The sequence below is a fragment of the Ixodes scapularis genome, unplaced genomic scaffold, assembly GCF_016920785.2.
Source record: "Ixodes scapularis isolate PalLabHiFi unplaced genomic scaffold, ASM1692078v2 PGA_scaffold1__304_contigs__length_218370807, whole genome shotgun sequence".
NCBI lineage: Eukaryota > Metazoa > Arthropoda > Arachnida > Ixodida > Ixodidae > Ixodes > Ixodes scapularis.
In genome coordinates this window covers 123447727-123464755 of record NW_024609846.1, presented here as the reverse complement: position 1 = coordinate 123464755, position 17029 = coordinate 123447727, and the positions used below count along the sequence as shown (strand labels likewise).

At 42.9% G+C, this 17029-nt stretch overlaps 2 protein-coding genes across 5 annotated transcripts in view; one reads left to right on the top strand and one right to left on the bottom strand.

Moving 5' to 3' along the window:
• The window catches only part of LOC115316932 (kinesin-like protein unc-104), a 145755-nt gene extending 141411 nt beyond the window's left edge, over positions 1 to 4344 (top strand). For all 4 annotated transcript variants that reach the window (XM_040207764.3, XM_040207766.3, XM_042290932.1 and 1 more), the window contains one exon: positions 337 to 4344. In XM_040207764.3, coding sequence (XP_040063698.2) covers positions 337 to 379 — 43 coding nt within the window. In that variant the 3' untranslated portion in view covers positions 380 to 4344. The remainder of the gene's footprint in view (positions 1 to 336) is intronic.
• A 3531-nt stretch (positions 4345 to 7875) lies between these two features.
• LOC115316933 overlaps positions 7876 to 17029 on the bottom strand; it is a 38479-nt gene continuing 29325 nt past the window's right edge. Inside the window, exons 9-12 of the mRNA XM_029976458.4 lie at positions 16528 to 16647; positions 15245 to 15375; positions 8135 to 8212; positions 7876 to 8020 (exon numbers count right to left, since the gene is read on the bottom strand). Of these exons, the coding sequence (XP_029832318.3) occupies positions 7949 to 8020; positions 8135 to 8212; positions 15245 to 15375; positions 16528 to 16647 (401 nt within the window). The 3' untranslated portion in view covers positions 7876 to 7948. The remainder of the gene's footprint in view (positions 8021 to 8134; positions 8213 to 15244; positions 15376 to 16527; positions 16648 to 17029) is intronic.

Genomic DNA, 17029 nt, shown 5'->3' with positions numbered 1-17029 from the left:
CTAATTTGATTTTGCAAGGTTTCAAGATTTGAGACTAGGAAATGAGTAGACTCTCAATTGTCTTCGTCACAGAAATTACATTTTTAATAATCTCGGATAATGGTTTTTACGTTTGCATTGTTCGTATAAATAAGGAAAATTGTAGAGTTGATATCGGGCACTAAAGGGCAAACCCGGCCATTCTCCCAAATATGTGGTTTGCACATGACTTGCTTTTGGTGCAGGTAAGCAAGATTCAGTAATTAAAAAAAAAATATGACCTTGACTGATGTGATTGGGAGTTTGGATGTGCTCCACTGTACTAATTGGGAGATGTTTTTCTCTTCTTTTCTCCAGATCGAAACTGGCACGAAAACAGAATGTTCACATCTGCCTGTAAGTGATTGGCCACCTTTTGTTAGCAGCAGCTGTCCACGTCAAGAGGAGCTCACGACGGGACAGCTCGCAATAATCAGCAAGGCTGCACCCCTACGTTCTTGGGCGGCTGTCCCCAAGTGCACACAGTTTTCGTCGACGGCACCTAGTTGGGCCACTTTCCGCTTGTTTTAGATTTTTCATTGTGCCGTGCACATAGACCTTGGTTTTCTCGGAGATCTGCTTGATTTTTACACTCCATTTACGTTTAGCCTTTTAAAGTATACTTTGTTGCAATGGGGACGCACCAGAGCCGTTGGTCTATTTGAGATGTGTTACCTTAAAAGATATCTTTTAGAGAGAGATCTATTTATCTGTATACATTTTAGTCTTTACATTGGGTGTACCATAGTATATACTATTTATGATATCACTGTACAGCTACTTTATGCTTGTTTTATAGGTATACAATGTGAGATTAGATTTAATTAGTTCTTTTTTTTTCTTCCTCTCGATAGCAGAGTTTTTTTTTTGGAGGTGTGTGACGAAACAACCGCGCTTCAGGCTGGCGGGACTAGCTCTAGCTTTCGGTTGTAAGCGTGCACTGGTGAAGATGCAAATTTCAGGAAGTACTGTGATGGTTATTAGGTTTTAAGTTTATGTGTATATATATATATATATATATATATACATGAAATTATTTACAAATGTTTCCTCCCAAGCGTTTCTCTTGTTAGAGAAGATTCCTGAATTCCTCAAGAGAGACTATTTGAATTTTTTTTTCGTTTGTCCACACAGAAGGAAACATTTGGGGGTATACATTTGTTTGGAAGAGGATATTAAATTATTTGTTGGAATAAAAAAGAAAAAAGACGACCATCTTTGAAGTCAGCGCTGCTTTGAGATGCACAATTTTAGTGGCCGAGTCGAGGTTTTCTATTTTATTGTTCGAAGAATCCTTCTTGGGGCAGGCGGCTACCTAGTGTACATACCGTATTTTCTTGTGTACGATATTTGTCTGATGTGTATATATCTATACGTGCCTACGTGTGCTGGCAAATTGTGTTGTGACACTTTTCCTCGTCATCCTTCGAGTTGTAACTCCTACGCTCTATTGTTTGTGCGTGGGCACACCATTACGATTACGCACTGTGAAAGCAAAAAGCATAGGAGGGTCAGAATACTACAGATTCAAGGACAGTGTGCAGGCTCTCCCATTGGAAAAACCTCTGCAAACATTGGCCGAGATGCTAAGCAATGAGAAGATTTTTTTCGGTTAAAAAAAAAGAGTAATTGGACACCCATAGCGTAGGAACGTGCATGAATGCATAGGGACTGCATTTCCGACGAAGTGACCCATTTATTTCCGTAACTTCTGGCAAAGCACAGGCATAATAGTAGTGAATTCCGTTGTTTGGGCCCACGGGACAGCATGGCGACTCACTCAATGTTAGCGGTGTAGTTTCTTTGTTTTTTTGCTAGTCTAATTTTTCTGAAGGATGTTTGGATATCACTCGTGTTGTGGAGAAGCGAGACTGCACAGCTGCCTTAAACCTAGCAAGGGTAACCTTTGCACGACTATAGCAAATTGGATTCGGTGTGCCGTCAATAGAGACTGCCGCTAGCACACTCTCTCGGAAGCCCCGTTAGCTCGACCACCTTGCTTTCATGGGACGAATTTTAGTGCTTCGTTATCAATGTAACAGCCTGTCAGGAGGTTCACAGACGCAAGCTTTTAAAGGCAGTGAACCATCGAGGATTTTAAACTAGACTATAATATTTGTTCTAGAAACCCTTAAAACAACGGTTGACGGTCACGCATACCTAGTTCTTTGTGGGGGAAGGGTATGCAAATCTTTTAACGTCACAACTTTCAGCAGGCGCTCCTCACCACATTGGCAAGCGTGGCCGGTAACCAAGGTACAGATATTTCTGCCCTTTGCCAATGTTTGCGATTCTGTTTTATTGGCTACAAATGTCTGCAGTTAGGTTATTGTTACATACTACGAGCTCTCTAAGCGAAGAAAAAAGACCTTACTCAGTTCTTTGCAACCATCGTGACCTCTTAAGTGGAGGCAGTTGTCACCTTGAAACAGGCATTTTGTAAGGGGCGCTAAAGGATACGTCGAGATGAACTTTTATTTTTTATGTACACTCTGGAGGCTGATGTTGCAGAACAGAACGTGCCAGCCAAACTAAATGCTATTTGAGTTGTCAGCCTGTGAAACATCCCGTTTTGGGGAGAGCATTGACATTCCAGTTACAGGTGGTTCTGAGGGAGCAGTGTGGAGCTTCGAAAATGTGGTTCTTGAGAAGCTCTGGATTTGGCAGCAAAGCCGCCATATCTTTTGAAGATTTTGCTAACAAGTATGCTTGACCAAAACAAGCTCATAGTTAATTAGTGGTACTCATGCTGTCGTGAGGGCGGGAAGTGTTTATGTGGCTCATGAAAAGATTATGAGAGACTTCTAAGTAGAAGCTACACGTATCGTCGTAAAAGGTAGCACCAAAAAGTTTCCAAGGTAAGGCTGCCAGCTTTTTGAGATATAAAAGTTAAAACGGTCAGCCTTGCTAGAAACGAGAGAAGGTGATAAGATGATCTGCTTTTCTAAAATTTGGGGTGGTAACCTAGTTTTTATATTTAATGCCTTTGCATGTGTATTAAAGAATAATTGAAAGACATACCTGCTGTCTCGATTAGTGGAATTGGTTTTATAGATGGATTGTCAGGTATGCATTTCTGAAATGCTGTCAAGCTGCATTACAAAGAGACCACTCGATTTTATTACCATATTACATGTATATGTGCTATACTATAGTTGTGTCAAGCATCCAATAAAGCCCCATGCATCAGTTATGCAATGCAATCCTCTTTTCCCTCATAATCTCGTATAGGATCACACAACTCCTGCACTACTCCACAGAAACCTCCTTTACCAGTTTAAAATACGATCAACTTCCGTTAATGTGGCAACTTCCATTTTCATGGTCCTACGACCCTACTGGAGGGGTCAATTTGGCACGGGACTAAAACATACGTTGGCCTACACGTTTTGTAAAAAAAAGCCAAAGCATTGGGTCAACGGGGGCTGCATTAAGAGAAGTTGATTGTAAAGATTCAGAGCCCTTTTTATGAACCATTTCAGCATTGCGTTGCTCTGGGGCACTCATTACTCTGTTAAGTTAAGACCGTACGGAGTCGCTACTACGCCGCTACGATACCCCCCCTCTAGTCCCACGCGTACTAACGATTGATGGTCGACCGTTGTTGTGATGTACCTAATAGTAGTACTCACTTTATTTTCTTGCAACTCCTTCGGCACACCCGAGAGTTGCGTTTCGAGAGCAGTACGTTCCGAACTGTGCCCACGAGCGCGTTGTTTCTGCGAGGGGATTGTGTGGGAACACCCAAGCTTGTCGATGCTGCACCAGTCAATTCCTCGTTTTTCCTGTCACATTGTTCCTTGCTGCTCAGAAGGGTGTGAATGAGGCGGCTGGAAATGCAGGATTGTTGACGACATGGTTTGAAAAGACTCAGATGCGTTCCCTTTGATTTTTTTTTCTTTAGAACGTCGTTCAACCATGTTTTTGACTGCATATTCTTATCATATCAAACCATTATTTTTATATGTGCCATCATGGAAATTGGATTTATTTTTTATGTAGCTTTCATGCTCCCCCTTATCTCTTTTCTTTTGTAAAGAACGCTTGGAAGCTTGAAAACCTTTCTGCTGTGGAAGTAAGCATTTGGAAACCGAGATGTCTGTAAAGACGTCTCCCGTCTAGTAGGATGGCTGATCCTCGGGTCTTGAAGTGCGCTGTATTATTTTCATTTGTTGTTGTTACTGTTGTTACCATCTGTTTTTGGAACTTTTATGTTGAGCATCTGCAAGGCATAAAACAGCATGGCAATGTGATGTGTGCTGCTACGGTGGTCTTTGTTTTAATTCCAAATAAAAGCTCAATGCTGACTGTGCAGACACTCTTTAACAAGTCGTTGTGATTTATTTTCTTCACGCAGGTTAGCACCCATAACAAGGTTTATGAGAGGGAATGGCGAAAATGTAGAAAGTCATTAAATAAATTCACAAAAAAAATTTGTGCCCAAATCATTTCAGTCAATGCATTTTTAGTCTTAATCATATATTTAAAAAAAATGATAATGCTCATTAATTTACGAGTTGAAGGCAAAACAACATGAAATTACTAAGAGTAAAAGCAGGCGAGCTGGTAAGCTTTTAGCATCTTGAAAACCCGAAAACCTCCGTGTGCATTGCCCCCCCCCCCCCCCTTTTTTTCTCCTCGGTCTCAAGTTTTCAAGATACTAAAATGAAACGTAAAACTGTCATGTTTACAATGAAATAAAAAGATAGGTGCATATAAAAATAGAAGCATGAACTACTACTACTGAATGCACAATATTTCGGAACGTGCACCGTGTGACAGTGTTAGCACAAACACTACATCAACGCATTTCCATGTTTTACTCTGAAAGGGTATTGGTGGGTGCCAAACTTTACCGCTTAGGTCAGTGCCCCAAGTGAGCACTTTCCATCACATTTGTATATTTGATGGCGGCCTTTTGATTTTAAAAGCAAAGTTAAAAGAACTAGTGCTTGTACTAACAGTGTCGCACAGTGTACATATATAGTGTCCCAAGCAGACCTTCCGCTCTAAAACAAGCCGGAAATACTATCTGCACCTGCATATAGAAAGCTCAAACTTTCACTGAGTGCGCACTGAGCAGGTCAATCTTGCCTTGTAAAATTTTAAGCCTTAGTTCCTTTCTTGTAAAAAAAAACTGCAGCAAAAAGCTTGCCGAAGTCGGGTGCGTTTAGCAATGCTAAGTACATGTAGCGCCATCTCCCAATAGGCACAGCAAGCTGACAGCAGGGCATGCCGTCTGCTCGCAGCACCTATCGGAAGATGGTGCCACGAGTAATTAGTGTTGCTTACTCGGTTGTTTGGGAACGCGTCCAACATTAACTTTGCCAAGTTTTTTGTTCTAATTTTTTTACAGGAAGAGAAGTATGACTTAAAAGTTAACGAGTTAAGACGGACCTGCTCAGTGCACATTCTACAAAAGCTATGTACAAGTGCCAATTTTTCCAACTCGTTTTATGCCGAAAGATTTGCTCGGCACACCCTATATAACTAAAACTAATGAAAGGTTCTAATCCTACACGATAAAAAGGCTTTAATAGATCTCTAATAAAGGGCTGGTTAATAAAAGCAATGCCCATAACAAAGACAAGCATTAATTGTGCCAGGAACAATTTGCTGGTTCACTTTCATGTGCATCCTCCTAACAGTATGTGGAGGATGCAGACTACTACTGTACATTTTGGAGCAGTTTCCTCCAAAATCAGATGATTTTGGAGGAAACTGCTCCAAAATCGGGTGATGGGAATTGGGTGGCGTCTACCGCCACCTATCGTAGTCGAGGTGAACTTCGCTGCAACAAACTGGAGGACACCTAGTCACTTAGAATCGTCCGAATCGTCAAAGGCAATGCTGGAGCGTGCCTAGGGACTGATCGACTGGATTGGCTCGCAGAAACCTGGAGAAAATTGAATCTGGGCACATGCTTTTGGCTGAAGCAAACGCAAGTCTTGCTGAAAATAAGACCCAAGTATGCAAGTATGAATGAAAAGCTACAAAAAAACTTTGAAGAGCAGGCTTTTGATAAGCTCATGGTGTTTGAAATAAATTAGGTGATATATGTTAGATGAGCAGTTCGATAAGCTCTTGGTGTTTGAAATAAACAAGGTGTAATAAGATAGACGAGCCGGTTTGCCATTCATTTTATTGTGACGGTAGTGCTTCCTAGTTCCTCGCAAACATTTTCTGAAAGGTGTTGATTTTCTCATTTTCGATGTCTTTCTGCGACCAATATATCATACTTGTGTGAAGAACTTACTAATATAACACTTAGCAGCATCGAAAATTGTCAATCTACACCTAAGTTCTCTTAAGTGCTAGACTCTGTACACAAGTGCTCAAAAGTGTTCCGAAAAAGTATATTTAGGCACTCCAGGGTGCTACAAAATTCACATTTAGGTGCTTCAAACTTCTCAAAAATGAATATTTTGGTGCTCCAAACACTCCAAAATTAATATTTAGGTGCTCCAAAAATTGCTCCAAATCTGGTCTCGGCAGTAGCACCACTGCACATATATACTTCTCGCCTTACAGTACCAACCTGAAAAAAAAAAAGAAAATGTTTTTCAGATTTTGCTGCAGTTACTGTAGGTCATTTTTTTCTCTTGGAGAAGCATCAATTGGCGCACAACTCGGCCCCCGTCTAAAAATTTAAATGAGTACCCTTTAATTTCGAACAGCCAGTTGCCATTTACACTTTGGAAGTTTGCTAGACGATTGCTCCTTAAGCATCTTCAAGAAAGTGCTAGGTTGGGATGAGAAGTCTGAAGGATGACTTGATGCTGCACAGTATCACGAGTTCCCAAAATGAGTTCCCAGAAACCCAGAGGTTCCTTGAGCCTCCATCTTAGCAAGCATAGTCAGAGTACAATTTTAACAGTTCAGTCATCCATCGAGATACGACTATGAGCTAGATGCTCCCACCTTCCTTACTAACATGTGCAATGTTTCTATGGTTTATAAACAGCTTTACTGAAAGACTGCTGATCGAAAGGTTAAAAAAAAACTATATGTAGGAAATGTTTGGGAACTCTCTTATTGAAAGGGCACAATCCCTTACATATCACAATCCCGCAAAGCTCGGAGTTCTGACAGCTGGCGACTATTGCAGCAAAAGGTTGAACTGTTACGAACAGTGAGCTCGTTACACAGCTGATGAGGTGCAAAGTCGACTTGAGGCTTGCATGGAAATGGCATTGCCGATCTTGAGAGCTTGCTGGGCTCTTTCCAGTGATTCAGAAACGGGCATCGTCCCATTAAACCCATTTTCCATGCTTTAGCCAGTAATATCGTCCAGTTATTTTACAACTCGAGTCCCTTGACTTGGCTGCCACATTTAAATATACGCTAGTTTTTTTGGTGACAAATGCAAGAAAAGACAATTCATGAGGGTCCTTAAATTCACTCATTAAGCTGACCGTTTATTTCATTGTGAGAAACTGCCAAACTTTTATGGAATCAATAACTCCGGGCCAATAAATCTGCAGTATGTTGAAATAGAAAAAAAAAAATGATAAGATTGATGCATGTAGTCAGCAGGATTCGGCTGCAAGATTATGTAAAATATGAGGTGTGGAAACCCGCAGATTCAGCAGATTGCTTTGTTATAAAAGCCAAACCAGCCTCTACAGTAATTGGGATTTTGGCACATGCTTACTTTCCTCGTGCCTTTATCACTGTAAAACCTTGCTTAAAGCACAACCTATTTTGTAGTAATTTACGAGCACAAGGGTCAGTAAAATCTGTTCTTAGCCAAAAAGATGGCAAGCTATTTCGTACGTGCGGTTAGACAAAAAAACATGGTGACGCACTGATTAATCGGCTGGCAAGCACGATTAGTAAACACACCAGACAGGCTGATAAAAAAAAAAGCTTTTATTCAAAAAAAGGCACTTGTGGGGTGGCAATTACATAACACACATATACGAGTCCTCTAAAAGTCTGATTCAGACATGTGATCATGGGCTTGCCTCAAAAGAGGTATGTGCACGGAATCTTTGGCGTCCTGCAACACAGGAAGGCGGGGCAGTGTTAGGATGCTCATGGAGTAACTGTGACGCGGCAGAGGTTAGTGGTTCCCATCGTCCGCTGTTAGTGGGCGTGTTGGAGAGACGTCTACCTCTTCGGTCGCTGCGCAGTCCTCGTCCTCCGTTGGGCGCTGCACTCTCAGCCGAGGAAACGAGGCGAGGAACATGACCTGGAAAAGCAAATCCGGTCGTACGGGAATCTAGACACAAAATATGAGTTTATACATTTTATGTATGTTATTGGAAATATTAATATTGCAAAATAGAAGCAAAGTACATTTTGATAAGTACAAAAAAAAATATATATAAAGTAATAAAATAGCTATAGTAGCTCATTTTATCTTGAGTACATTCTACAATATTTGTTGTTAACGATGTAAATATATATAAACATATGGAACGGTGGCATAGCCAGAATTAATTTCCAGGGAGGGGGAGAAGGGGTTCTCCCATCCTCGCGTGTACTAGTCGATGTACTGTACAATTCACGGGTATGGACACGACCTTCCACGAATTGTTCCAGCCCCGGCTGGCTGGAACGATTCAGTAGTCAGTCAATATTTGTTACCCTTCACTAAGAAGAGAAAAAAAAAATGGGGGAAGAGAAGGGGGGGGTTTATCCCCCAAACCACTCCCCTGCCTAAGCGACTGATCTGGGAGCTCGGCTGTGTTTTCTATGAAAATAGCAAATGAATGACTACCTAGTGATCAACATAAGATTTTAAACTAAGTCAATGTTGGCAAATTAACTTTTCATTAACTTAAAGGAGCAATGCAACAATTTTTGTACTTTGCGCAAATAGCGCTTAAAACGGATCCCCAACGTTAATGACCTATGAAACGCGCGTTCGTTTTTCACCCCATGCAATAGAAGTCCCAGAAAAAAATTAAAGAAAAACGAGCAGCGTTCACCCCCTCAACTCGCAGCCAGAATAAGCAGCCACGTAATCTGGAGCCGATTATATGCCTCCAGTGTTGATCACAGCCACGCGCTGCGGTTGGCAAAGCGCAGGACACGCGCTGAGTTCCCGACATTGTTATGGCTCGGCTGTTGTCGTTGTTGCAGCAATTGGACACGCGTCACTACCCGAATGCCTCTCGAGCTAGCAATTATCACGAGCCCGAATCGAGTGCTCACGCAATGCTCGGGTCCAATCTATGAACCGCATTCAAATATCGTCACTTGGGTGTTCTGCGATCCCCACGTTACGTCATCAAATTTTGCAAAGGAGAGATTGAACGAAAATGATCGCTTTTGTCCTTGAAATTACACCGCAACAAAGGAGTTGCTTGGCCAGTGGCATCGCGTGTGAGTATACTTGAGTCCCACTAGTGCCCGTAAGCTCGTTTATAGTGAAAAACATTCCAACTGAATATCGTTGCACAGCTCCTTTAAATGTTTAGCCTTTGGGGGAATGACCGACGACATTCTGCATTTATCCATTGATACTACTGGTCCTTGTTCAGGACTGTTGTAGGAATGGTCATAAAGAAAAACGCACAGCAGACATGGTCACAAATAGAGAGTAATCAAAACATGTCCCAATGGCAGATAAAAAAAACATGCAAATGAAATTTAAGTTTTTAACTAGTGTTGAAGCGTTTTTAAATTGTTTTCTTATACTGTTTAGGAAATAATATAAAGTATAGGTGTGTAAATACCAAATTTTTTTATAGTGAATCGAAAGCAAATATTAAAAAAATGAAGCTTGTCTTATCATTCTGATAAATCCGAAAAGCACAGAATGTGTAATGTGTGCCTTATGTGTGAGTTATGGTTTCGGATGGTTTGCACACACGACACTCATGTGTATCTAGGTTTATCAGGATTATTGAGACACATAAAAATTTATCCAGGAGTGGAGTTTGTAAGTGAGCTACATGGCCAGGGGAACACAATATAGGGGCCCAATCGTCACGACAAGTCAATTAATTAACTAAAACTTGCGATTCAACTCTTTAATTGGCAAAGATGAACATATGGTTCCAATTAGACACTTTTCGAGTGCCATTGAAAACTACTAGGTCGGTAAATTTTAAAAAGACTTGGAACATGTGGGAAGTGCAGTGCTGCACTAACGTCACCACTTGTGCAGCAGGTGCAAGGCTGACTGTACATAAACGTGCCTGCATGGTTTTTCTGTCTATTATCATCCACATTCCTTATCATCATCCACTTCCTGATCAAAAAAAAAAAAAAAAGCTGAAAAAAAACACTTGGTTTGTCAAGCATCCAATCATGCCAGCCTCACGAGCTACCTAGAGCTATGCAAGACAGCACAAAAAAAAAACCTATTACAACTCCCTGTAATGCCGAATTAGAGCGCAGCACTTGAGGAGGGAAGGGTACTAGGGGGGTGGGTCAAGTGACCTTGGGTGGTGGGGGGGTCACGTGACCTGGGTAACTATCGGGATCCTCGTAAGGGTAACCCTAGTAACCCTCATGAGGGCAACTCTCGTGACCCTCGTGAGGGTAACTCTCATAACTCTCGTGACCCTCGTGAGGGTAATCCTTTTGACGGTAACTAACCCTTGTAACCCTCGTGAGAGTAACCCTCGTAACCCTCACGAGGGTTACTTGTGGTTACGCCGACGCCGCTCAAGCCGGGAATGGGCACCTAAGAGCTGTGCTCTAAATTAAAGAGCGACATTTTCCTTGTAAGCATACAATTTACTCCACTGTAAATGGTAATTTCATTTGCAACACAATTAACTGTAATAATTGGTAGCTTTTCTGTTTACATCAGCAATGGCAGATCGACTTTAAGTAGGTGTTTGAGAGACAGCAGGAAGTGAATTGGTTAGAGTGGTTTAAATAGGAAGCCTTCACACACACGCATGTTTTGTAGGATGATAACACCCTGGCTAATCTTGCCTTCCGAACATTAAAAATGCACCTCGTCTAGCATATTGCCACATGCGTCACCAAGCAGGCATGTCCATGGCTCAGAGGTTATCGTGCTCGACTCTCATGCAAAGGGCCGAGGTCCGACTCCCGGGAGTGGAAGTACTTTTTTGCTATTTCTGTAAATGTCGCGTTTCGGTAAATTCGAGAACCCTGTAGGCTTTCTCAAGGTCCGAATGTTCTACGTGCCGAACCTACTACGCCGATAGTTCCAGAAGCCCAAGCGTGTACATGAGGGGCTCCGCACGGCGAGACAGAGTCAGTCTTGCCCCACCGCTCGATCTTGCTGTTGCGCCGCCATTGACGCTAGCCTTCTATTTTGTTTGGGGCATAAGCTTGCCCTATTGAACGTTTAGTTTCCTTCACTCCTTCGCTGCCTCATCGATTGTCATTCGTGACAATATCACGATGCAAGAATGTAGCTTCGTCTAGGGCTTCAATGTTCTATGCCCAAAGGTTACTGATCCGTTTAAATGCTACATGCTTGCAACCACAATAAAAAAAAATTAAGACTATTTAAAGTTTTAAATCATAATTTCAATCAAACCTTTTTTAAAAAAATTAATCTCCAAGATATATCTTTATTTACCATTTGTTCATAATTTGAGTTGTTTCATGTGTATTTCTTCGTAATAAAATCAAGGAATCATCAAGCAAGATTTCAATCAGGCTGAACATGAGGAAAAAGTGGTGGGCAAATTGGAACATTTAGCTGTCTTTCTACCTTCCACTTTGTTCTTCAGCCACTTGATATCCCATTGCAAGCAAAATAGAAGACGAGGGGAAGAAAGAAAAGCAAGTGCGTGCATGCACGCGTGCATATACATGGAAAACAAAGACAGACCAACGGGGGGAGATACAGGCTTCGACAGAAACAGGCTGAGTTATGCATCAGATTGATCATACATAGACTGACATAAGGTCGCTGTTTTGTCCTACATGATCCTCCCACTGGCTTTATGAGATCATAGCACTACTTTGCACCCTTTGAAGTGAAAAGAACAAGTCACTGTTGAGAGGCAACTCGCAAACTGTGCTAGAGTTTAAAGGTCACAGTTCTATGTTGCTAAAGACTGCTCATACCTTGCCTGGAGTTGGCCGCAGAGTCAACGGCCACAGTGGCACCGTTTGCCCCAAACCGATGGGAAAAAGTTAGGCTGTGAGCTTTCCAGAGAAGAGATAAAAGATATGGTTGGAAGCCAACTGACTCGTGTTCTGATTTGGTAATGTATCGCTACAAATGAAGTGTTTTCACCAAGTAAAAAAATCAAGCTGCTTCTGTTGAACAAGACGTATGGCGTAATTTACATCAAGAATAAAGTGTTTAATTAAACTGTACTTCGTGACATGATTACATTTACAAGAAATTTTTGTTCCCACAGTTTTCAGTAATTCGAAGCATTGAAAAAAAATCTTCCACATTAAAAAAAAAAAACATCCAAAATAAAAATTACCTTTTTAGAGTGATTTAGTCAGATTTAAATAAAATAAATCCGACTCATTTTATTTTTCAAGAAATAACTTTTCGCTTGTTTGCGACACTCAGTGCAGAAGACTTTCCACCCAACACGAAATTCCGGGTACTTTAGCTTGAAATGATTTCTTCCTCTTCCTTGACATAAGTGAGTTCCAACTACTGAAGAATGACTGATAGTTTGCTGGAAGTTTCTTTAGCCATGATGTTTAATTTCATCAAGTTCAAGGACACAATTTATGAAGAGAATAACAGACAAGTATACTAAAAAATTAAATGGCCGATGGTGCTACACCTAGGACCAATTTGCCAGCCTGCTTCAATTTGCCAGCAACTTTGGCCACAAATGTCAGTTTTCAGTCCTGCGAGTCAAAAGCAGAGACTTTTACGAGATATGGCGGTTCTATAAATTGTAGCATTCTGTTACAACTTTTTGTTCTAGCTCTCTGTTAGAGTAGTTTCATTATATAGGTACTTACGCAGCATCCAGATGACTAACAATATTTTTAGATACCGTAATATCTTTAATCCTCGCCCATATCCGAGTCATCACCCACCTCACCTTATGAGGGTGAATATCGATTTTAAAAAAAACAAAAAACAGAGTGATTGCTTACCCCTACAAATACCTTAACGTGGACTCTGCCATCCGTAAACATTCATCCTTCCCGAATGACGCGGTTTTACCTTACAGTTGGAGGATGTCCGTGACAAAGTAAAATGAAGGGAAAGACACTTCTTTTTTGTTTAAGCATTCCCTCCTCGAGGGAGTGCGTAATTCGTACAAGAGGAGAACGATGGATAACAAAATGAAAGATTGTTTTCCTTACAATAGTTTCTTCGGACAAAAAACAAAGTCGGAAAGATAACACAAGCAGTAACCCATTCAGTATTGCGAGGTCAGTGAGCGCACCATATCCAGGAATGTAACCATAGAGTGTAAGGTCAAAGACTGTCTGCACCGAAGAAAGGTCCACCATGAACCCGCTCCTTCTCCCGGAACGTCATGACCGCAGTTGGTAAAGTTGTGCAAGGTTTAATACAAAGCTAACGAATATAGAAAGATATGCTGGAACGTCGCACACAGACATTTGTAGATCATCCCATTTTGAGCTCGGTGTTCGTGGTGCCGTCCAAACCATGCAGCAACGCCGCCTCAACCCGCGTTGACAGCATGCCACGCATGGACGCACACATGTATGCACCAGAACCGTGTCTGGTATGCACCAAACGAGGAAATTGTGCAAGAGCCTGCTCCTTACGATCGACAAGGCGCCCGACTTGGCCCGACGCCGAAGTTTTTGCCAACGTGATCACTGGCTTTCCCGCTTCCCCAGCATCACTCTTCATCATCGCTTCTTTCGTCCACCCACTCGCTTGCTCGTTGCGCCTAAATGGTTTTTCTATTTTCTTGTTGGTTTTCTAAATTTTGTACTATTAATGAGAACATTAAAAGTGTTAGAAACATGCTTTCACGGAACAAACGTTTGTGCTGTAGGCTGATTGGCGGTGTTCATCGCGCGTATGCAAGCAACGAACTTAGTGATAGTAAAACATTTTTTCATGAGCATTTCTAGCATAAAACAGTGAAACTAATTTGAGTCTTGAGTGGGATGTATCTTTTGTGCAGCCACGCTAAATTTGTACAAAAAGTGGCCATTTCTTTAACTTTTTCTAAACTTTTTGGCTTACCCGAAACATGGCCCACCCCACTTTTTTTTTTAATGAATTTCAGGTGGCCGGGGGTGGGCGATGACTCGGGATAATATGGTATGCCCAATTATTCATTTTTTTAAGTGTTCATAGTTCTCATCAGAACTGCTCGGTCACAGTGCTTTCAAACAAAGTAGTGTTCACACAAAAAGCCACAACTCAATCAGACTGCAGCGGTCTTCTAGCACTGGTCTTGGCAAATGAATGAATCGGTTAAGCCCCAAAAAAATCAGCCAGCGACACAAAGTTTGCAAGTACTTTGCCTCTCACAAGGCAACCCGTTCATTGAAAAACTGTCAGGGGAAGGTCAAAACACACACAAACCAGTTTAATTTTGCACCAAACACTTGTACAGGTGTAAAAACCAGTTTTAGAAAACTAGCTTCTAACACAGCCATCTTTTTCCTTTGAGCAAAATTCATTCTCTTAGAACCAAGCCGTGCCATGTGTTTAGGACGCAGCAGCTCTTGAGGGGCCCACCATTGCTACCATCAGCCAACAGACTGGATACGTGTTAAAGGCTGGTTCACACATGCGACAGCTTATGACCATAGAGGCTTAAAACTTGGTTTTAAGCCACTTGGAACTGCTTACGACTGGCTGCAGCGGCGCAGACGGTCGTAAGCCGTCAAAAATGGTTTAAAGCTGTGGCGCAGCCAGTCGCAGTCAAACGCATTTGTGCGAACCAGCCTTGAGTTCATCTGATGCAGTTATAACACTTCATAGCAGCAGGCAGATACTATAGATAGGTCCACCTCACACATTTTCTTAATAGCTTCAGATCAATCTAATACCCACCCCAAATGATAAAAGCCATTCCCAAATAAAGAAATCAATTGCGTTTTCTACCGACCATTGGCGTTCCCAAGCGGTACCGCTCCCGTTAAGCCAAACTGCAACACTGTCATTGCACCGCCCCGCCGTTGCTGCCCAGAAAGCTTGCACCCAGGAAGCGAAGGAAGCCATGCACTCAAGAGGAGACAGCTTTATTGCCTGGCGAGAGAGCCTTTGCATGCGTCAGCTGGCTTTGGTGGGCAAGCGAGTGTAGAGGCAGCGGCCCGCACATGCCGACGGCGGCACGCTCGGCCAGAGCCTCCAGAGGGCACCTACGGTGAAGAGGACGCAGAGGCCGTAGGGGACGCCGAACAGCACGCTTTTGCGCCTCAGGGATCCGCCAGTCCACAGTGGGCCCAGCGTGGAGCCCAGCTGGACCAGCCCCATGCGCAGCGACTGCGTCACGGCTGCGAGAAGGATGGAACGGGGCTGTTATAGTTACTCACGGAGAGAAAAGGGCACGTCTTTGAACGCCCGGCCTCCAGCACAAGCTTTGTACCTTCCAATGAGCTTGGACTTTGCGCGCTCGACGTGCACAAGACGCCCAAGCGTTGTCGAAGGTTGTGCTGGACGCGGGGCAACTGAAGCTTTTCCCCGCCATTTTTACCTCGCGAGCGACTATAGATAACCTACGCTTCAGAGTGACTACGCTTCGGCCATCTTGGTGCCTCCAATCATGGTTGCCAGTTACCTCGAGCTTTATCGGCCGTCGTGGGAAATGCTTTTCCGTCCACCGACACCCCTTGGAACAGTCTGCAACATAGCAAAATGATTTCGCCCGAGCTTCCCGACCTTCCTATATAAAAATAGGGAAGTCGAATTTTTTAATCGTAATGATCGCCGATCAACCATTCTGGAAATGCAAGGCGCCTTTCATAGTCTTTTTGGTGCACTACGGCAATCCAATGTGCAGTGTGCGAAGGAGTGCCCGTAAATAGAAAAAGTGGTTCCCGTATGTTTAGCATTTCGTTTTCATAGCGCAAAAAAAAGCAGGACGATAACAGAACAGGGGGAGTATCGGCTTTCCGATGTGTTCGCTTTGTTTTTGTCGTGTTCTGAACTCGCACCAATTAGAAAGAAGGAATCCAGGACGTATGGAGCGTTGGTCTTGCGTCCAAACGGCCCCACAATTCCCCGCTCCGTGAGGTGCAATGTGGGACTGAGGAGAGGCCTTGTGGGATATTCCAGAAAGGCCTATCGTTCCCACTCTGCACTAAGCATCAGAATGGTGGCACCCACGAGAAAATTGGGATGGAGTGGCAATACTTTATTCCAGTGGTTCTCAACCACCAACGTTTTGGGAACCCCACTGCATCGGCGAAAGTGACGGGGGACCCCACCCACCGGAAGACTGGACAATTACAATATCAAAAAGGTAAATGAAGAAAACTATATATGCAAACTGACTTTGAAGTCCTGAAACGAAGACTAATGAACCCTACACACTTGGCATGCACTATTTGGTCTATTTAGCACAAGCATCTTCAGAGCGCTCGTGACGGTAAAAGCCTCCGTTCCGTTCTTGCAATTGTGCGCGGCACGTGCGGAGAAGTACAAACCTTGATGCTCGCTCGTTGTGACCTTTGAGATCAGGGAGGTTGTGCACACGCAGAGGACGGGCATTCCGAGAAGGTCTACGAAGGCAGCCAGGATGAACAATGGCAGTGATTTGTGCTGTCCTAAAAAAGAAAACGGGGTGCTGCATCGTAAAATCCCGAACACCTCACCGGGTCCGAGCTAGGAGCTTTGGAAGTTAACCAGAAGACATTCAATGACAAAGCCGAAACCAAGCTTTATTACACTTGCGCGAGTAACCCCCCTCGGCTGTACTGTTTAAAAGCGTTGCCAGACTAGACACCACAAGAGACCCTGGCTACACTTGTCTGCCTTTTTGGGCTTGCCAGCAGCTTCTGTACCTTTAAGAATTGTCCCTACTTCTTTCTCGATGCAGTCAATCACGATGTGAGTGACTGCATTGGAGTCGAAGCTACAGAGAGGAAGCATGAAGCATTCCTACACAGTGTAACATAGTTTGTACAAATAATCTGTTTCTTCCAAAAT